This window comes from Rhinolophus ferrumequinum, chromosome 3 (assembly GCF_004115265.2).
Source record: "Rhinolophus ferrumequinum isolate MPI-CBG mRhiFer1 chromosome 3, mRhiFer1_v1.p, whole genome shotgun sequence".
Classification (NCBI taxonomy): Eukaryota; Metazoa; Chordata; class Mammalia; order Chiroptera; family Rhinolophidae; genus Rhinolophus; species Rhinolophus ferrumequinum.
In genome coordinates this window covers 20,028,675-20,051,182 of record NC_046286.1, presented here as the reverse complement: position 1 = coordinate 20,051,182, position 22,508 = coordinate 20,028,675, and the positions used below count along the sequence as shown (strand labels likewise).

At 42.0% G+C, this 22,508-nt stretch overlaps 1 protein-coding gene across 1 annotated transcript in view; it reads left to right on the top strand.

The window, feature by feature from the left end:
- PKHD1 (PKHD1 ciliary IPT domain containing fibrocystin/polyductin) overlaps positions 1 to 22,508 on the top strand; it is a 429,832-nt gene that overhangs the window by 11,008 nt on the left and 396,316 nt on the right. Inside the window, exons 6-20 of the mRNA XM_033102675.1 lie at positions 1,000 to 1,078; positions 2,355 to 2,429; positions 3,553 to 3,617; positions 4,116 to 4,155; positions 5,027 to 5,097; positions 6,496 to 6,597; positions 7,396 to 7,491; positions 9,923 to 10,064; positions 13,069 to 13,183; positions 14,190 to 14,468; positions 15,548 to 15,637; positions 15,730 to 15,820; positions 17,326 to 17,468; positions 18,815 to 18,945; positions 19,718 to 19,893. Of these exons, the coding sequence (XP_032958566.1) occupies positions 1,000 to 1,078; positions 2,355 to 2,429; positions 3,553 to 3,617; positions 4,116 to 4,155; positions 5,027 to 5,097; positions 6,496 to 6,597; positions 7,396 to 7,491; positions 9,923 to 10,064; positions 13,069 to 13,183; positions 14,190 to 14,468; positions 15,548 to 15,637; positions 15,730 to 15,820; positions 17,326 to 17,468; positions 18,815 to 18,945; positions 19,718 to 19,893 (1,695 nt within the window). The remainder of the gene's footprint in view (positions 1 to 999; positions 1,079 to 2,354; positions 2,430 to 3,552; positions 3,618 to 4,115; positions 4,156 to 5,026; positions 5,098 to 6,495; positions 6,598 to 7,395; positions 7,492 to 9,922; positions 10,065 to 13,068; positions 13,184 to 14,189; positions 14,469 to 15,547; positions 15,638 to 15,729; positions 15,821 to 17,325; positions 17,469 to 18,814; positions 18,946 to 19,717; positions 19,894 to 22,508) is intronic.

Here is a 22,508-nt window from a genome sequence, read left to right as displayed (position 1 = left end):
GTACACAGAACTGGATTTAGGTGTTTTTCAACTATGGAAGAAATCGGCCCATATAGCATCTGTTAGGGGCCCCCAAACTCTTACTGCAAAGGGGCTACTTTAGGTTTCTTTCCCAACTCCTATAAGCCGAGGGGGTGGGGGTAGCACTGAGAGTGCACCTTGCTCAAAGGAGAATACTGATTCCTGTACTTCATTCTTATGATCTCAAAGGAGAGAGCATTAAGGAAGAAAACTTAATACTCAATGGAAATCCCTGTAAGTCACATAGCGGCAACCCAGCAGTGGGAGTCATCCATTTATCAGTGGGCAAGACAGACCCCACCTGTTTGTGGATCCCCAATTTGCCCTATCTTGTAACATGAGTACATTTATTGAATGAATGAGACATGAATGGCCCATCCTTTAAGCCATAATTCTGCTATCTCATGCACTTCTTTCTTAGTTCCGGTCCATTTGAGTCAATCGCGATATTTATCTTTTGTACTCTGAGATATGGAAAAAATTTTAGTATCCCTCAATACCCAGCCAGAGCATGTGGTATGAGCCTCCTCATATCCCAGGTGTTCATACTAGCAAGCATCCAGAGGAAAGGGTCGTGAAGCGTGGAGCACTCCAAGGCATGTTTCTCTTCAAGGCCATGTTGGGTGGATGGTCCCCACCCAGCCAAGAGAGTAGAACAGGGCAGTGTGTGGAAACTGGCCCCCTCCTCTTGAAATCCTCATGCTTCTGAGACTGTGAGGGAGACCCGTTATTCCTTCCATGCTCCACACTTAAATGATGAAGTCTATGATTGCAATAATGTTCTCTTTTTTTGGCCTTTCTAATGTGTAATATCAATCACTGGATCATATTTGGTGATCCTTCCCTGTTGTACAGTTTATAAAAAAGTGAATATTCTGAGTCGTGACCAGCTTGGCCATACTGAGTAGATGCACAAAAAATGCACTTTATACATTTAGAGTTTGAGCTAAGTAAATCTCACAAAATCTTTTAAAACAGGAAAACTAATACACGTGTATGGCTGGATTATCACTGGAAGATTAGAAACCTTTGATTTTGATGCTGAGTACATTGACAGGTAAGTGTGTGTTTGTTTCTGTGCACGACTAGTTACAAATATGCTATATTGCTTTCTGGGACCAGCTTCCTTGATAGCAATAAATTGTAAGCAATTGGCACAGAATTGCTATTTTCCTCTTTGCAGTTTATGGTCCCTGGTGAGCTGGGCTTCAGCAAACTTTGTTAATGTAATTGTGACTGGACGATTAAATTTGTCCATTTATTTACTGACAACTAGTCACTCTGGGCTCAGTGTGAATTGTACTATAATTGCATCTGTGGATTTTCTTTTTTCAATTCTTACCCCTCTCCCTTTTGTTTCTCAGGATGAAATAAATTCTTTATAAAACAATGTGTGAACCCAAAAGACCATTAACTTCCTCGCTTGGTTGTTACGTTTGTGCATTTATAAATTCTATTAGTGTGATCAGAGGAAGTATGGAGGAAGGACTGAAAGCCATTGAGTTTTTAATGTTTTCTGGGAATTATTAAGATGTCAACATTACATTTTTCACTGGAGATATTTTTTAAGTGATCCTGTTAATAAACCATCAATGCTAGGAGGAGAGGAGAATAAGAGGGAAAGTATAATACTAAAGTGGTGATGTCTGTGGGAAGCTCTAAGAAACTGTGTTTATTCAGCATATTAAGCAATTACAGTGAGAATTTGTAAAGTAGAAGGAACGTAATCTTATTATGCTCAGCTGAGTATATACTGTGTCTAATTTTTCCCTGAGCCCTGGGCAGGATGGGGCGTCCTCCTCTGTTCTGCTTCCTCTTTGATTCTTTCCTAGTTGAAGAGAACCGGATTTGACTACTCTCCAGATCTACATTTCTGGCATTAACTAATGGTCAGCTTGTCTGGAAAGGAAATTATTTTTTTCTGTGGAGGGTAGAAGCCACAAGCACACCATTGGCAATATACCATATTCATTACTTGGTCCCATCTCAGCATTGATCTGGGATACCATCTTTGAAAGGGGGAACAAAGGCCTAAACTCTGCTATAACTTTGTGTAGACCCAATATAGGAAATGTGGAGATGATGAAGGTATTTTTGGGAAAGAGGACATGCTCCCTCTGCAGCATGAAAACACAGACCATGAAGCAATATTGTACACCCCTATGTTTAGGCTGAGAATTTGATTCAGCATCTCCTCAGAGGGCAGCCTTTAGCCACCTGTGGTAATGCCATATAAATCTAGAGGAGAATCTTCATAATAGTGTTTCCTCTCAGTTTTGCCTGGAAGCATTGCACTATTTTCTCTTATCTTTTGTTCCCATTTTTTTATCCAGTCCATTGATCTTGGAAGCTCAAGGAGACAAATGGGTCACTCCTTGCTCTCTTGTAAACAGACAGATGGGAAGCTGGTGAGTGTCTTTCTTTCTTGCTAACATATATGCATTTAGGTTCTTCCACTGGGGTAGAACACACACACACACACACACACACACACACACACACACATGCACACACACCCCTACTTTTTAATATAAATCATCCATAACTGTTGACTGGTTTATCTTTAGACTTACTTGAAAAGACAGAGTAACTGATTCGAAATTCAAACTGAAGGGGATTCTGAAACCTTTCTTGAAAACAATAGCTAATCCTTACTAAGTGCCTACTATAGGCCATGCTCTGCTCTAATGTGTTACATTTAAGTCACTCAATAATCTTGTGGGTACATACACTTATTAGTCTCACTTTATAGATAAGAAAACTGAGGCACAGAGAGTTAAGTTACTTGCCCAGTGTCTCATAAAGTGCAGTCACAGAGAGCTGGGATTTGAACTCTGGTTGACTGACCAGCTTCCAGAGTTCGTGCTCTAAACCCTGATCCTATAATGACTAGCTAAAGAAAAGAGTGACTAAAATTTTTACATTTGTTTATTTTAATTACAATTTAAAAAAATGTATGTCTACTTGCTTATAGTTCAGATAACCAACAGTTTGTTGGATTTTTACTTCACTCTGGACAACGTGTATTAATCTTCCTTTGAGGCCATCACAAGAATTACACTGTTCCTACAAAGCTCTATGGTTTTAGCTTTGTAGGAACAGCATTTAGTAGAGCCAAATTCTATAATGTGGTTCTTTCCTGGTGTCTTAAGTTAGTTTGTTTGGCTCAGGATTGTCCTTTTTGAGTTCACACTTGCTAACAGATTTTTTTTTTTTTTTTTTTTTTTTTTTTTGGTAAAGATTTTGCTATTTTTGTCATAAAACAGATTTTGGAAAGGAAGAACCAAATGTAGGGTAGGAGTAAGTTACATTTTGTCTCTCACACTGTGTGTTTGACTAGTAGCAAATGTATTGATGACAACTCTAGCTAGTACTACCCTAAGCATTTGCCCCAGTGAGTTCATTACACTTTCAGTATCCACCAATTTTCTCTGGCTAATTTGTATTTTTTACTTTCCTGGCTAAAGAGTTAGAGCTTCTGGACTGAGTTGTCTGGTAATAATTACCTCTGGTTTTTCTTTCTTTTCCTAGCTATGCTATTCAGGAAGACCACGGACTTGGGACACTGCAGTGCCGTGTGGAAGGCAGCTACATTGGTATGTTTGACAAGGAACGTGATTTTAAAATCTCAACCATTTCTTTCTCTGTGTCTGGAAAAAAACTATTTCAAGAAATGGTTCTCAAAAGGATGATAATAATAGCTGCCATTGGTTGATAACTCTCTGAAAAACACAGCTTAAATATTAGCTAATTTAGTCTTCACAAGAAACCTGTGAGGTTGGTGGAATATTTTCCCTTTACAGGTGATAAAATTGAAGTTGGTAACCAGTGGAGCAGGCTTTCTCACGCTCAATCTAACCCCAAGCCTGGGCTCTTACCCGCTATGCACTATTGCATTTCTCCTTTTATTGTTGGAAATCAACATTGCTGCAGGTACAAGTCTGGGAGATGTTTGTTTTGGGCGCCATTAAGGATATTACAGGTTTAGATGGTAACTTGGTGATGTCTGGAGTCCTTGGGTTAATGGTAGCAATAGTCTGGCCGAGGTGCTTCACGCACGTTCCTGTATTGATGTCTGTTTCTTTTTGTTCCAGGCTCCCAGAATGTTAGCTTCTCAGTATTTAACAAAGGAAAGTAAGTAACTGGGAGTAACCAAATTTATCTTCATCTTATATTATTCCTCTCTCCTTTTTCGTACTTTCTTTAACCTTTTATAACAGACAATTTCAAACATATATAAACAGAATGAAGTAATAAAACCCTGTGTAACTGCTTGATTTCTTTTACTTGAGTGAATACAATTGTGTCCTATGTATTCATCTTGAGGCAGTGTAAATATTTTAATGTGGTGATGGTACAGAATTTTGGGAATTGCATCCTAAGTAATCTCATAATGCTGTACATTTAAAATGGTACTAGTTTTATGAAATACATCATACCATTCCAGGAATTTTGAAAAGGAAAGGGTGCAAGTTTTATAGAGCTTTGGAAACATAAATTAAAATTTTAAATTTCTTTCTGTATGATTTACCTTATATTCTGTCCCTATGTAATTTGGCTGGTGATTTTCTTCAAAGTGCATTTTCTAGCTAATATTAATTTCAGTGTGATGCTGGTGACATGTTACCCAAAGCTACACAATTCAAAGTATGTATTCTCCCTCTTTCCTTTGCTCTTTAATTTAGGAAGGAAGAAAGCTAATATCTGTTAAGCACCTACGATAGGCCAGCTCCATATCAGACCCTTTCACATTCATCGTTCCATTTAATGCTTTTTATACTCTGTGAAGTAGGTATTATTATTCTCATACAAGAATTTTCTAGATCAGAATACATACTTTGCCCCACTAGTCTCATTCTCTAGTCATCAAAGGGAGCTGGTGTCCAAACTGTTCTAAAGTCCACTAGAGGTTGATCCATGATCTTCCTTTCAGGCAGCCAATTAAAAAAAATATGCAATTTCAGATGCTGTTTTCATTTAAAACTCAATTTTGTCTTTTTTGAAGGTCAATGGTACATAAGAATGCGTGGCTGATCAGTGCTAAACAGGAGCTTTTCCTGTACCAGACACACTCAGGTACTATTTCCCTTCACCTTATACTACTCACTCCTTCCCTCACAACTCACCGAAGGTTGGAACCCTCCTTCCCTTTCTTTTGGCTATTTCTCTGTTACCATTAACACTTGAAGCTGTCCCTCCAATCATGGATGACCTTTTGGTTTTGCATGAGAAATAGTTGCTTGTGTGAGGATCAGCTTTCGTTTTAATAAAAAGGCTTGATCATAGACTTCTCTACAAAGTTTCTGGATATAGACTGGATGAAAGAAAGGGGAGCCATCCTTGTTCTATGTTCTGAAAAATAACAGAAAAGAGGTAGCACTGAAAAATCTAAAAGCACATTTTGTTCAGTTACTTTAACATTGCACCTCTGAACATTCATTCATTCCACAATTTATGCGTTTCTGATACTGACACTAAGCGATTATGTTGCTATCTGATGAGTACACCTCCATACTAAAAAATGAAAGCTGAACGTTGGAAACTAGCGTGAAATTGTGCACACAACTCAGTACAAGAAAATTGGCTACTAAAGAAGAGTACTTCGATTCGAGGCTTGAGTACAATCTCAAAGCCACTGAAAAAGTGTCTGTGAGATAGGTTCAGGTTCCAGAGGCAGCGGAACCTACTTTTGTCAGAAGTACAAGAAATTTTGTAGGTCATAGGGCAAATGCCAATTATTCCCCAGATAAGCTAATTCTGCAAAAGCTGAATTTTGACCCTTGTCTTTATCTTCTTTAAACAGTGTAATTAATCTCTTTTGGAGTAAGTTTGAAGAAGCACTTGAGATGGTGATGACAGTGATAATTTTATCATAGGAGAGGAAAGGATCAGAAACAGTTAAATTCTTTGGGATATGTGACATATTCCCTGAGGGTTTTAAAGCAACCAGAAGGCAGTGTGAAAGGACTGGGTATGAGGTGTGAGTGCACAGGGGAAGGGGCTTGCGGGACGGGGAGGAGTGTAAGGGCACTGAAGACATGTCATTCATTCTTTTGCTTAGAGCAAATTGCAGACTCATATGGATAAACTGAGGCGTAGCTTGGTGCATCCAAAGTTGAATCCTCCATAAATATAGCCTAGTGTTGCGTGACTTGTACCTAGAGTCCTTGAGGTCAGGAGACAGATTTCCTAAGAAAGCATCATGGGATGTAGGGATCTATGCTGATAGCCTGAGTGACTGCATTTCTCTTTCCTTATAAATACGGATCCTGTATATGTTATTATACATATTGTTATAGGGGAATCCTTTTCTTAGTATATACACTTTTAAATGACTATTACTGCAAAAATTCCAACTGTTGCTAGTCTTAGAAAGTTAAGGTAAGGAATAAATTGATAGTTTCTATTATTGTATTATTATCTGGGTCACATCCTGGTCTACAGTCGAATGCTTCTATTTTTTTTTTCTTGTAGAAATACTGTCTGTGTTTCCAGAAACTGGCAGCCTTGGGGGAGGAACCGACATCACAATTACAGGAGACTTCTTTGACACTCCTGCCCAGGTTACCATTGCAGGTAATTAAGTTGAAATGACTGAAAATAGTTCCCAGTTTTAAATACTGTGGGAGATGATGTATCTCTTATGGCATGGAGAGGGTTGGGGGGAGGGAAGAATCTTTTTCTTTTCCCGCTCATCTAGGGGAATGATGAGCCACGCTGCTCTAGGGTATTTCATCTGTGTTTAGTTGAGACCAGGTGGGATTGCGCCACTGCCGCTTTGCAAACATGTAACAGGAATAGGATGTACTGCAGACACACTCACAATTCGTGGGCAATTCCGTTTTGGGAGTGGGGAGTAGGGAAAAGCACGGCTGCCTCTTCACAAAGGTCGACTGGTACTAAGAGGCAGCCCCCACCCTTCTTCCTTAGCACTCTCTGGAAGGACAAGAAAGGGTGAGCTGGCAATTGCTGTGCACAAATTTCTGGAATGCCCCCATGGTAAACTCTTTTGAGGAAACCGTCTTGAAGCTTTTCTTCTGCCTACTGGGATACTCCTCTAGTTGGTGACACCAAGGATACAGAAAAATGTCCTAGCACTCTCATGTCACACGTACCTTCCCAAGCTCAGCTGAGTGGTTCAGTACATCCTCAGTGAATGGCAATGCATGCCATTGCTGTCTTTTTTATTTTATTTTAAGACGCTGTATGCTCTGCTGCTCTGCACTCTCCCTTTCTGGCCCCCTTCAGTTGGGATGACAACTTTTGCTGTGCTCTTCATAGTCAACCCTTTGCCTTAGAGTAGGAGCCTGTCTGCTTCAGAGAGCGTCTGCGGTCTTGTCATGAAATCTACATACACACGTCTGTCTTCCTCAGGCATTCCATGCGACGTTAGACATGTGTCTCCCAGGAAGATTGAATGCACCACTAGGGCTCCAGGAGAAGGGGCAAGGCTCACCGCTCCTCAGGCAGGTAAGGCAGTCACGGGGCTGTTCACGGGCCTCTGGCTACATTCTAAGCCTGAGGGGATTGGAAGTAGAAATGCGAGTGTTTGCCTTCTGTCTCAGCTTTTGACTGGTTAGCTCAGTGAGTTCTGGGTCCATGATATCGCTGTCAGGGCTCTTGTTTCTTGGCAGCTCTTTGCTTTATTCATCTGCTCGGTGGGTGACATTCTGCGCTTTTACACCCAGCCAGAGAAATGGCCACTGGATTCAGTGGGGATCATAACTGTAATCAAGTCATTGTTACAGCTCCTAGTGGGAACCCCTGAACTGCCTCTTTCCATACTCTGGGTCAGCTGCATGCCCATTGTCTAAGAAGACAATGAAGCACTAGAACGTACTCTTCTGTGCTCGTAAGGACAGCATTAGGCAAGGCCTGAGAGTGGGGCAGAATTGGGTGCATTTAAACGTTGTTTCTTCTTCTCTGCAGCACCTGTCTGCTACTTTGAAATGTAGGGATGTATTGTGACATTGCCCCCCGTTTATGGCTTAGTGGGCACAAATGGAGAACATAAGGTTTCGGGTTCCATCAGTCCACCTCTGTTTAACGCTTCCACGTCGTGGCTGCAAATGTAAAGAACACCTCTGGAGCACTTTTCTGCTAAGCATTAGAACTGGAGGCTCGGGCGTAGTTAGGGACTCAGTGCAGTTGGCTGTCATGCAACCCAGAACCACAGGCTGCACGTCTGTATCCCCTATCTGCCCCACAGGACTGATTCGTGCTTAAACTACAGCCAGTTTGCTGAACTCCAGAAGCTCAGCACTTACAAGAAAAGTAACTCAGCGGGGTGGAGAAACCTCTCTAAAGAAAGACCATTCAGGTGTGAAAATGCATGCAAAGCTTTGGCTTGGGCATTTTCCAGGTCCCAGATCTGCAGTTTTTACTCAGTGAAAACTCCCGTCCAAGGAAAGAAAAACTACTGAAGCAAGTGATGGATTGAATGTGTTTTCTGTGTCAGGAAATAGAGAGCTGTCCCCTCTTTGAGCAGTTGCTGCTTTAACTACTTGGGTAATGGTAGGATAATTTCCCGAGTGCAGCTGTTTTTGAGAGGTAACAGTGTCTTTACGAAGATGTTTGAAGTTTCTTCCATGGAAGTAGGGCAAATTATTATGTCAAGCAGCAGTTCTCAAAGGTCCCCAGGGGACATTTGGCAATGTCTGGTGGTTGCAACTGGGATGGTGGTGGTGGTGCTACTGGACTCTAGTGGCTAGCATCTAGAGGTGACACTAAACATCCGTTAGTGCAAAGGACAGCCTCCATAATGGTTATCCAGCCCAAAATGTCAATAGTGCTGAGGTTGAAAAACCTCAAGTAATGTAGTAAAATATGCTCTGATTTTTCTGCTTACTCCTTATCTATTTCCCCTTTTAAGTGTTAATGAATAATAATAGTAGCAGTTTAAAATAATAATAATTACCCTAGCTATCTTTTAGTGAGTAGTTACTGTATTTTGGTATCTTTGTGTATATATTTCAAGCTCCTTTAGTCTTTTTCATTTTTTCTTTTCTTTTTTTGCCAGAATTATCAAATTGACTTATTTTCCCCCCTAGCTTTATTGAAGTTTCACTGACATATAGCTCAATCTCCCTTAGTCTTTAGTGCATTATCTCTATTTATCATTGGCCTCGTGCATGAGAAAATGAAGGCATTAAGCAGTTTGCTCAAAGCTACACATCAGGTAAGTGGCAGAGCTGAAGTTTGAACCCACAAATACATGATTCCAGAGCTTTTACCCTCAGTCCAAGTTTGTATCCGACATTGATTGCACATGTGCCTTTGGTCTCAGGGTTTGCTTAATATAAAACACAAATTAATAAGTACAACATCACTGAAAATGTCACATAATAGCTACATGTCATGTAATTTGTTCTATGTGCAGGTCCACGAATTCAGGCCATGACATGTGCAAAATATAAGGCTTGCCAACTTTCGGGGAGGGGGAAGGGGTTTTTATGACTAGAACTCTGAGGCTGAACTGGACCTTAAAAGATACTGAAGTCCACTCCTGAACAAGTCACAAGTACACAATCACATTATCCCCTGTAACCACAACATTTGTTTGCTCTTTCACATTTTCTCCAGGACTTGGTGCTCTTCTCTAGACACTCCCACTAAAAAGGGCTCCCTGCTCTTCTCTGGTCTTCTGAAAATATTTCCCCTTCCTGTTCCTTATCAAGTCTCTCTTTCCAAGAGGCCAAATCCTATACCTAGCAGTATTTTCTGCTTTCCGGAACATTTGTATTATATAGACACTCTCACATGACTTCTCCCTCTGTGTCTCGGTTGACTCACCTTTCTAGATAGGACCTGAATCATCTTTACTCTGTTACCTGAAATAAAGTAGTTCCCTAATTTAGGGAGGATTGCTCTTTGATATTTATAAGGAATATGTGTCTTACAGGCAATCGAGGGCTTCTGTTTGAAGTTGGAGATGCTGCTGAGGGCTTGGACCTGACTGAAGTCACCCCTGGGTACAGGTGGCAGGTTGTCCCTAATGCCAGTTCTCCATTTGGATTTTGGTCAAAGGAAGGGCAAACTTTCAGGTACATTGTAGGAAAAGTGGGCATCCGTATCCAAAACATCTCTACTAGCCTAGCTGAGGCTAGGAGACAGATAAATAATCAATGAAATTTCCTGGGGAAAATTTATAACATCCGCCAATTCCACAACAAAGGAGTCTCACCACTGTTCTCGGTCATGCTAGTGTACCACAGGCCCTTTATAGATGGACATACATTTTGATCAATAGGTAAATTTGTATTTTCTACAACTTAGTTTACAATCTGCTTTGGAGATGACTATTATTTGGGACACTGAGTCGAGTAGGCCAGGAGACTTAAAAGAGAGCAGGGTAAAACTTCCTGCAAGTACATGGTTAAGAGGTGAAACTAACATCTGGCTGCTGCCAAAGAAAGATGCAAGCATTTGCCCATTGGTCATATGAGGGAGCAAAGGCTGGGTAACAAACAGGTCTGTTAGAATAACCACCAATAACCACCTCGTGCTGAAGGTGAACTCAGTGGCTGGTGTGTAGCAGGGGAAGATATGGGCTCCGTGAGACATTGTGTTTTGTAGAAGTGACTGAACTGTAATTATATTGTTTTGGGTATTTTTAATCCCTTCAAGGACATTGCCAAAATTTCTAGTTCTTTAAAGTGGGCTTAAAAAATATTAAAAAAATTAGAATTGCTTAGATACACTGTTTCTTTAGTGTACTCTCAGTGTAGATATAAAGGGATAGATCCTTTGCTGTGTGATCCGTTACTCTTCTCAGAGAAGTTGGCCGTGAGCCCTGAGTGTGAATTCCAGCCATCCCGTGACCTCCAAGGATGTGGCCATTTTAAATGTCAATTCAATTGTGAAATAAGAGGCTTTGTTGCCTGTTCAGGGAATTTCAGAAAATATTCTTGGTATTTATTGAGGGAGTTGAATCATTTTCTTAGCCATATCTGTCTCCAATACTAGGTCACTAGAATTTATAACAAACATTTGACAAATATGGTCTTATTTTTAAAATTGAAGAAGTTAAGTAGGGAAGGAAATCTGTGAACAGAATAATCTCTACTGTGCTGGACACCTGACTAACTAGGTATTTAACCACCAATACAGGGTTTAAAAGTGGTAATAATTTGTGGTCCTTTGCGGCAGCCAGTAATGCATCTTTATCATATCTTTTGAGGACCATCAATAATGTGCAAAGGAAAACCTTTTCACTATATTCAGTGTGTGAGGGGTGTTAAGGAGAGTGTCAGACCACCTCAAACATTTTGAGTGTATGGCACAACCTGTAGGGTATATCTCTTTAACTGCCGTTTTGAGGAGCCATAAACCAGATAGCAACTCTTTCCATTCTCTCATTCATTTCTTTAAAATTCAAAATTTTTAAATTAAAAAAATAGAATAGTTAGTGATGATGTGATTATTACACTGATGGACCTTTAAGATAGTTATTTTCAAAAATATTTCAGAAAGTATTCTTGGTATATTTGAATCATTATTAAAATAGTTTAATCATTTTGTTAGTCATATCTGTCTCTAATACTAGGTCACTAGAATTTATACTGAACATTTAAAAAATATAGTCTTACTTTTAGAATGATTCAAAAAATTGCCTGCAATCTTCTTCCAAGTTATCAGTTATGTATTTTAATTTGAAGTCGTTGACACATTCAGTTGACTTTTCTCTGTGGACCATAACATTTTTAATTGGAAAAAATACTCTCTGCAGGTGTTGCGGTATCTGGTAAGCTCGGAGCACATTCTCTCTCTCTCTGTGTGTGTGTGTGTGTGTGTGTAATACCATTTAATTAGTAAACCCCCCAAAATTAAAAACTATTTGCTGACCACCTCCAATAAACACAACATGGCATTCAGTATTGTGAGGATTAAAAATCTAGAACAAGAAATCTAGAATTATCCTTGAAGAGTGACCAGCCATGTCATGCACATGAGCATCCAAAGAGCAAGCAAGACAGTGGGCACTGAAATTCCTGTGCATCCAAGTGTGTCTCCTGCTCTCATTCAGTTCAACTGAAATGTATAGACTCATGACGATGTCCCAGGCCTTCTAAGACACATTCCTTCATGAGCTACAACAACCGAGGAAATAGTTACAGCCCTAGTTTGCAGATGAGGAACCATAGTTTCCGGTAGGTAAAGTGGTTTTTTTTTTAATATTGTACAATTATCAAGAGGCAGAACCAAGCTCTGAATTTTTCTGATTTCAAGTCTAAGCCCGCCACATTATGGCACACGTCCTTCTTTGCCCACAAGAATATGGTATTTTAAAAGGACACTCTAGTATTCTGAAACCTCACATGAAGAAACCCTGTTTCTATGAAATTAATGTCTGTCATGAAGGAGAGAAATAGACGCCTTTCTTGATTTCATTTGGGGCCATTTCAGGTCTATCACTTTACTTCCTCCAAAAAGAACTGCACAATGTTGTCTAGAAGCCAAGTAAGGTTGTATGGCAGGAAACATTCGGTAGTTTATGGTTATCCATGTACATTCACGGCTACCCACATGCTAAATGTAAAGTAGCTAAGGTCTGACATTCGCCGGCAGGGTGATCTAATATATCTCGTAATATACCAATGTTTTGGAAAGGAGACAATGCACAAGTGTTCTAGATCAAGTCAGGGCAAATTGTGATTGGTGATCTCTCTTTATTTCTAAGGGTAAAAACATTTTTTACCATTGACTGAATTCCTCCCATGGGCTGGCTCTGTATGGGCTGTATGCGGTCGGTGTTCTCAGCTAAGCCTCCAGACAGCCCCATGTTTCTGCTCCAACTTTCCTGAAGGTGACATGACTGCAGGGGGAGCGGTGGCCTGTGCAAAGAGATGGGTTGAGCTATCAAGACTAGGCAGGTTCCACGGGAATGGCTGTTTCCGGAGTATGTACTCTGGCCAATCACATGGCATAAGAGTAAAGTGTTTCCTTCTCATTACCATAAAGAAAAACAAAGTACAAGGGCAACCATTCGTTGGGTGAGTGATTCAGGCCTTGGTTGCACTTGCTTGATTACTTTCCTCTGCTTTACAGAGCACGACTCAGTGGGTTCTTTGTGGCCCCAGAGACCAATAATTACACTTTCTGGATCCAGGCAGACAGCCAAGCTTCCCTGTATTTCAGTCGATCAGAAGATCCAAGGACCAAGGTATTCACCTTCTTCTCATTTGTCTTTTCTTTGTCCCCAGTCCTTCACTCCTGAGGAAAGAATCAGAACTAAAGCTTGCATGTGTACTAATAGTTGTAACACCCCCTTAGGCAACTGGGAATTTTAATATATGGTTTTGGTGGGGGGAGGGTTTTTTTTGCAATTTAAAAATTTTTCAAATTGAGATATAATTGACATGCTTTTAATTGTTGAAACAGAATTTTGCTGAATGTGTTGGCACCTACTGTTTATTGAGCACCTACTATAAGCCATGCATTATGCTACATTGTTTATGGACCTTGTCTCTATAATGTTCACGGTATCTCCGTGAGCTAGGTATGTTTATCTCCATTTTCCAGATAAGGAAATTGAGGTATTAGAAGGACTGTATGGCTTATCCAGGGACACTTGGATAATAAGAGATACATTTAGGATTCAAACTCAGATATGGCTGACTCTAAAACTTGTGCCTTTTCCACTAATTTTGGGTAGGGATGTCGTCAGTCTTATGTTGAAATTTCCTGATTAGTTTTGAAGGATAAGAAAAGGTGCTTTTAACAAACAGTCAAATTTTACTAGTGTCATTGACAAAGAGCCACAGTAGTTTTTCTCAAATTATTAATATACTTCTATGAAACTTTTTTGGTAGTTGGCTAGAGAAACGTCATAGATTTTGATGTGATCAAGTCATTTTAGATTTCTCAGAGGGATTAATATTACTTTATCTACAGCATCATGTCAACCTAGGGTTTCAGGTTGGCTCTTCCTTCTCCGAATATGGCCCATCCAGCCTCACATGAATACTATTTACTTGAGAAAAAGAGAAAGAGAGAATGAGGGTAGAGAGGCATAAACAACCATAGGCCCTAGTATGACGGGGCTAATTTGTTGGAAAAGGCAGATCAGCCCCTAAGTCCATTGTTAATAGCTGTCTAGACACTCACTATCTGAGAAAGAGAGGCCCAGAAGCTTCAGAGTGTTGATCGTGATATTTTTTGGAGTGCAGGTAAAGGTGGCCTCCATCAAGGTGGGCACTGCCGACTGGTTTGACTCCTGGGAGCAGAATGGGAATGAAGGGACCTGGCAACAGAAGAGCCCCAAGTTGGAGCTATTTGGTGGAGCCAGGTACTACCTGGAGGCAGAGCACCGTGGGACAGCCTCCAGCAAGGGGATGACACTCGGTGTCCAGATCCATAACACCTGGCTCAATCCCGGTGTGGTCAGCACTTACTTCCGGGAGAAGCATCAGATCCGAATCAGTGCTCAGAGACTTCCGGAAATCCAGGTCTGTGTCTCTTCCCAGTCCCATGGGGTTAGGTTCAAGGGCCAAGTTCTGGAAGGAATATAGTCTTGCCTAGTGGAAGCATCACTGGCTGGAAGCCAGAAGATTTGAGCTGTAGTTATAACTCTGCTGCCAAAGAAATAGGCTATCTATCCAATAGGGTTGTGAGGACGTTTGAAAAAAAAATGCAAGGTCTTATTATTGAGATGACCTTACTCATGTACTTAGTTTCAGGAATTTAAGTTCCAGGTAAATATTATTTTGGAAACGTACTCCCCAGAGAAGAGAGCAAGTCCTCCAAACACTCACCCCCATGTGTGCATGCTTGAGCCTGTACACACTAAATTCCTTAGCTTTTTGACTAATTCAGGTCCTATTTCCTCATATGCTGTATTTTCTAAGTTTATTTTGTAGACGTTAAGAACTTTGGGTCTCTCAGTTATGCCCCATATTTTTGTTGGACAATTTTGATGTGCTTTTTGTTCAATTTTTGGTGTACAAGGATGAATCATTATGGACTGCCTTGTAAAGCTTATTGTCAAACAGAAAAACATGTGCACAAATGACCATAAAACAAAGTAGAAAATAACAAATGACATAAGAGATTAAACATAACAAGTGATTTAAGATAATAGGTCTTACTCCATAACAAAAGTATAATGCGCCCAGCAGGGAATATTCTGGAAGCAAAGCAGAGATTGAAGAAGCCTCTGAGAGAGTGTGGCATCACGCTATGTGGCTGCTTCTGCTTACCAGGCCACCCCTGGGTGAGAGTACTTGGTGAGAAGGGCTGAAAGTGGGTCATTCAGTGACAACATTTAAGTCTCACACTCTAAAGAAAAGGAGTGGGGTATGGATAAACAGGCAGACAGACGTGTCTATTATTCTAAGAAAAGTTTTCATTAGGTGATGCCACTTGTGTTCTCCAGATATTTCTAGATGGTAGTGAGTTAAAAAAAAAAAAAAAGGAAATTACAATAAAAAGAAAATAGCAAGCTGAGGAAGTATGTCCTGTGTTCCGAAACTGTCTCTCTGGCTTAATTAGCACACATCATTTAGTCCTGTCCCTCTTAACTTTTTAGATGTTGAATGTGTCTGGAAGAGGGAACTTCTTCCTTACCTGGGACAATGTCTCGAGCCAGCCAATCCCTGCAAATGCCACAGCCCATGAGGTGGGAACCTCCTTCAAATAATGAGAGGTGGGGGAACTAGGGCTAGTCTTTATCCCACTGTACAGACTCCTAGAATTTTTTCTTTTTAACAGATTCAAACAGCCATTGAGGAATTACTTGCAGTCAAATGCCAGCTGGAACCCCTTTCAGCTAACATCCTACTCCGGCTTGGATTCGAACAAGGTGCTTTCCATGGTTTGACAAATTCTGGCCCTTTTCTCCATCATTGTCTTCTCTCTCTCTCTCTCTCATATCTGTAAAATGGGAACAATTTTCATTTCCTCTCCAAGGTGCTGATAGGGTCAAACAAAGATATGGACACTGGATTTGGACACTGAATGGCCAGGGAGTGGCTACGTGCTTGGGAGGGAGCTGCGTGGCGTGGGTATTACCGAAGTAAAAGGCATCCCTCCCGAGCTCTCAGGTGGAGCAAAGGTAGAAACCCAGGATGCTGGAGAGTTAGGGTTAAGGAACTGTGTCTCATACCACACAATGGGAAAAGGGCAAAAGATGCAGGTGGAAAACAGTGAAGCAGTACAAATGTTGTTTCATTCAAATGGCATCTTGAATAAAGGAATTATTACCTAAAACAGCAGTCTTAAAAACTATTGTAAAAATGTAAGGGTATGTTCTTAAAATAGTTAGGTGAGCTAAGTTATAGTTGATGCTCCTTGTCTTTTCGCTTCTCAACAGCTTTTCGTGTCATGGCACACAAAGGAAATAGTAATAAAGTATCCCCTCTTCTCCGAGGCGGATACGTTCCAAAAGCTCTAGTGGATGCGTGAAACCTCAGACCGTACTGAACCCCACACATACCATGTTTTTCCCTATATATACATACCAATGATAAGATATAATTTATAAATTAAGCGCGGGAAGAGCTTCACAACAACAATAATAAAATAGAGCAATTAAAACAACATACTGTAACAAAAAATATGCTATGCTCTCGTTCTGTCTCTCAGAATATCTTGTTGTACTCCGCTCACCCTTCGTTTTGTGATGATGCGAGGTGATAAAATGCCTGCGTGCTGAGAATTGAGGTGGATTATCTATGGATTGTGACATAATGTTAGGCTGCTATGGACTGTATTGATGCTTAAACGTTACAGCTTCTCTTTGGTATACCTGACTTGCCACTATCACTACTCTTGTGCTTTGGGGCCTTTATTAAGTAAAGTAAAGGTTCCTTGAACACAAGCACTGCGTGCGGTGCTCCTATAGTCAATCTGATAACCAGACGCTACCATGAGACTAGTGGGTGGGGAGTCTCTAAAAGGGGAACAAAGAGCTGATCCATCTCTTGCGAGGGACAGTGCGAGATTTCATCACGCTACTCTGAAGAGTGCACCATTTAAAACTGAGTGAATTATTTATTTCTGGAATTTTCCACTTAATATTTTCGAACTATGGTTGACCACTGTTAACTGAAACTGGGGAACGTGAAACCATGGTAGGGAGGACTCCTGTATATTTTCAGTGCTCTAGGGTGAGCACAGTACGTTTTTCACAGCCGGAGCCTTCAAACTGGGGGCTGCCAGGTACCCAAGCCCTACCCAGCTGGCCCAACCGCAGGGGGGGTGCCGATATCACAGTGAATCCATAACCCATTCCCTTCACACATTTTGGGAAGCTCTGTCTGTTTAACATCTACATCTGTGTTCCTATATTATCTGAACCGCCTCCAGGCCCAGAAGGTTCCAGCTTTGATGGTGCTCTCACCAGTGGGACAGAGCCCTTCTGTGGGAGGTTCAGCCTCTATCAGCCTCGACACCTTGTCCTCACACCCCCGGCTGCCCAGAAGGGCTACCGGCTGGATCAGTACACACACGTAAGTAGCAGCCCTCATGCTTCTGGGCAAGGGAGTAAGGACGGACTAGTGTTACTCTGGGGTTGAGACTAAAGAAACAGAAGCACAAGGGAATGATGGTTGTGATGTGTCCAAGGTGCTTCTGGCCGAGGTTCTAGGTTTCTGAACTGCTGTGTCAGGTGTGAACAGATACCTCCAGTCCTCCAATAGCTACTTGTTATGTGGAAATACCTTTGCATTGGCTGTGAGACCTATGGGAGCTTTCACGTGCTCTAGTGTTTTCTTTGCTCTCTAGGTGTGAGCGCAGACTCCATTTAGACTCTCTGGTTTTGAATCCTGATCCTACACCCTGTGTGCCCTCAGTGTCTTATTTTAGTTTACTCCTCTGAAAATGGGTACTAATGTTGTCTACCCTCTCAGGATTTTGGTGAAGACTAAATGAGATAATCTAGTGCAGTGCTTGTGCGGTGGTTAGGACTCGGTTAAGGCTAATTGTTGTTATTTATTAGAGTTATTATTATTATTGATGGATTGACTGACACATTCTTTGAATCCCTCTTATATCTTTTGTGTCAATAGCTGTGCCATCTTTCATACAAGAGTGCAGCTCATTTGCCCTTCTGGCACCAGAGTGAGCCTTGCTGAGGTGGCTGAGTTCATAGCAGTGCTTCCAAGTCCTTTCCTAGTCAAATGGCAGTGGGAGCCAGGACTAAATGGTTTGGATCAGGGAACCATCTATCTCCCAGAGTTTCCTCTACAGCAGAGGCTCTCAATGGGGATGGTTTTGCCTCCTAGGGGAGAGTTGGCAATTTATGGAGACAGTTTTCATTGTCACAACCGGGGAAGTGCTACTGGCATCCACTGGGTAGGTTCTAGGACGTTGCTAAATGTCCTACAAGGCACAGGATAGCCCCCTCTCAGGAAAAAAATCATCTAATCTAAACTGTCAGTAGTGCTGAAGTCAAAAAATTCCTGCTCTAAAGTTGTCTTGAGCCAAATAACTTTACTTAAGGCAGAGTTAGAAACCAGAGATGCTGGGGACATAGCGTTAAGGTGCTGAGTCTTAGAGAGGTTCAGTGGCTTGCTCAAGGTTGCACAGGTAACTGGGTCAGAACAGGGGCTTTCTAAAATCGTCATTGCCAAGCACAGTGCTAGGCATTACATAACTCTCTTTTGGACAAATAACAATTCACTCTAAACGATTTGTCTCTCTAGCTAGACTGGTAAGCTCTGGGAGAGTGGGAACAGGCTGACTCTCACAGCAGGAAGCAGGGTCCTAGGGAGGTGGGCTCTCCTCACTACGCATTGCTTGATGAAGGGCTGCTTCTTGCACTCAGAGAGCTGAAGCACTTATTTGGTGTCCATAGCTGTGCGCTGCATACAAAGGCTCCATGAACAACATCCTGAAGGTGACCGTGTCCTTCACAATGGATCTTCAAAGCATTGTTAAGAAGAACATCACCTGTAACTGGAGTCTCACGGGGACCAGTCCCGAAAGGTAGCTAATCTGTGGGGAGGTTTGGTAGGAATTCTGCCAGCTGGGATGATTAGCTCTCTTGGGGACAGTGGCCCACCTAAGGTACTATCTCTTATATTTGGTCCTCTGATACTAACGTGGGGCCCTGAACCCAGATGAGAAAAATTGGAGCCCAGAGAACTTTAATTTAAGAATAGTTAGTTGTTAGGAATGTAATAGTTCCTAGAAGGAATCTGACATTTCTCATTGGGCTAGAGTCATGGAACCTCATATTAGGAAGAGATTTGAGAGAACATTCCTGACATTACAGGTGAGAAAAATGAGGGCCAAGAGAATTTGTGATTCACCAAAAATTCATTCAGCGAGTGAACAAAGACTCTGGAATAAAATTCAAGCCTCTTGATTCCTTGATTCAGTGCTCTTTCCACGTATCTCTTCTGGGTTTTGTAAATGGTTTTTAAACCTAAATGAGTCCAGTAATATCCAAGAGTATTAATCTTCTCCGTCATTAAATACCAACGTATGATCTGCTTAAGACACACAATTATATTGTAATTTAAAAATGCCACTGACATTGAGTGTCAAGAATGAATAATTCACTACTGTGATATCGCAAGCTGAGCGGAGCCTGTCTTGGGTGTTTGTACCCATGGCACACAGGACTATTTGGGAGCAGGGGATCATGGAATCTTTGTCCTGACCACACAGCCCTCAGGCCCCCGGATTTGAGAACTAGGGCTCTAGCGCAGATGCACAGGCACAGGTCCATTTCCTCTGTGCACTTGTTTTTCAGCTGGCAGTTCACTTGCACTGACCTCTGGAAGACGTGCGTGCGTCGTTCGGCGTCTCTCCCGATGCCTGTGGCAAACTCCCTGGTGCTGGTTCATCGGGTTGACCTCCTCCCACTGGCTCAGGAGACTGGCGTGTTCTATATGGATGAAATCATTATTGCAGACACAAACCTAACAGGTGATCAGCCAATCCACTCTCCTCCATGGACCTGTCCATCAAATGCCGACCTTAAACTTTTCTGCTCGGGGCTGATGTGTTTTAATTGGAGAGAGAAGAGGTGATTCTCCATCTTGCCTGCCTTGGTTCTATTAGGTTGGTGCAAGAGTAATTACGGTTTTTGCAATTATTTTTAACCTTTTAAATCGCAATTACTTTTGCACCAGCCTAATAGAAAGGAGATGTCATTGGGATTGTGTGCCTTTGGCCTCTATAACTCTCTAGCTATTCCCCGCCCCCCCTTTTTTTCCCTATTCACTGATATGCTTGCTCTTGCTTCTGGTACCTGTGCTCTTACCCCGATTTTACCACTTCCTCACTGAGAAGCCTTGGTTTCCTTATCCATAAAATGGGCATGTTGAGGTCCCTACCCCATTGGATTACTGCAAAGATTAACTGAAATACAGTGTAAAGTGCTCATCACAGGTCCTGACCATAGTAAGTACTCAATAAATATAAGCAATTATTGTTACTATTAGCATTATTATCACTGTTTGGCCAGCAGGATTTCTCCACTTCTCCATCCGGTAATATCTGTCATACAAAATACTGGAAGAACTCAGCAATGTCTAGCCATGTAAATGGGCTACAGCTCTGATTTACGAGGCAGACTCAGTGAGAGTTGGAGCGTAACCATATCCTCATGAAAATAGCCTCGTCCTTCTTTCCGCCCGTCCGGACTCCTCCCATTCATCATTCATGGACCCGGCCCCTTTCTCTACCAAGTCCCTTGACCTTGTTGAGGCACAGCGATCTCACTGGGCTTTGCTTGTCCACAGGTTTCAGGGACAAAGTGCTCATCTGAAGTCCTTCTGAGGCTAGCCACGGATGAAGCACACCCAGGGGACGCGGGGGTGGGGGGGGGCAGCCTGTGGCCAAGACAGATGCGCCCTTTGCTCCCGGGGCCCCCAGGCTTCCGACTTCTGTTCACTTTCCCTTTGCCATCAAATTGTTGTCACTGTGGGACTCAGCTTTACTGCTTTAAGTAGTCTCTCCCCGCCCCCACCCCGGGAGAAAAGGAGGAAGCAGTCGTTTACATTTTGATTTACAAAATGCACCTTTTCAGTGTTTTGCCTGTAAAATTGCAGAGCTGAGGGCAAAGGAGCTTGAGGGTGGGTGGCAAGAGGATTCTCTTTTAGCCCTGAAATCACATCATATTTGAATTCATCACAATTTTGTCTCTTATCTGTTTCAGTGGTTTAAGTGTTTTGGGGGCATCTGGGTCAGACCGAGTCACTGCTTGTTTTAAACCCTGTTCATGTTCTGGCACGTTTAGAAAATAATATTCAAAAGGTATCCTAGGTAACCGCCTGAATTTCTTGGTGCCTAAGATACCAGGCTGGGCCCTTTGATGACCTCCCCCAAGTGCTGCCCGGATTCCTGGAGGGCTGAGGGTATCAATAGTTTATACATTTGAATCCACTGATTGGGAAACTCAGGACTAGATAATAGGTGCCTTTTACCTTCTCAATTTTCTCCCTTAAGTGCCATGTTATACCTCCAAACCCTCAAAGCCCAGGATCCAGAGCTCTCTCTCTCATTGCCCCCACTTCTTTGCCACCAAATGCTCCAGTATTTGGAACCATCTAGGGCTGATGTGAGGAGGGAAGCAGAGAGGGAGAGGGCAGGGACAAGACAGAAGACTGAAGGTGGTTTGGGTAAAACCGTGTTTCCTGCTTTGTCTAGTTACCCTGCTGGCAACAATTTTGCTTTGAGGATTATATAATAGCAACATAAACTCAACCCAACTGGGCTCAATATTCATAGTCGATTGTCTGACATTTACCTGATCAATTTAACCCTGGCTTATATTCTCCCACCTAATGTCCTTTACGGACGTTCTTCTCTAGCGGTAGCTACCATTTATTTCTCCTTCACTTTTCAGAATCCCATAAGATGGTCCTGTTATCCCCACACTATCGATGAGGAAACCAAAGCTAAAAGGGGCTGAGTATCTTGCCCCAAATCCCACAGATGGGACATGGGGGTGATTGGAACCTAGAGATTGGTGATACCAAGCCCTCCATGACTTCAGGCCCGGATGAGTGAATAAACATTTATTGAGCACATACACTGTGGCTGGTGCTGTGCGAAGTAAGCCTGGCACATGCAAAGCTGCTGCCTTTAAGATGTTTACTCTTGATCGCACAGTCTTGGGGAAGAAGCTGTGTTTTACACAGGGCCTAGTAGGAGGGAAAGAGGATATTAAAATATATATTGTGCTGGTCCTTTAAACCTGCCATCTCACTAAACTCTTCGTGCTATACAGGTTAGTGTACATCATAATTTCCATTTTACCCTTGAGAAAATGTCTTAGAGAGGTTATGTTGGTTAGCCACATGGTAGGCCAATAGAAGTAGAAGATAAGATTTGAACAGGCGTCTGTCTTAAAGCTTGCACTTTTTCTGCACATGTGCTGACTCCATGCTGTGGATAAACAGTAAGTACCCCCAGTCAGTGCCTCGCCTCGTGCGATCAGTGTTTCTAAGGAGGATTCGCTGTACTGGAGCTGCCAGGGGCCTTGGGGAGAAAAACGGAAGAAAGGGTGGCCATCCACACTAACAGGTTATCGGTGT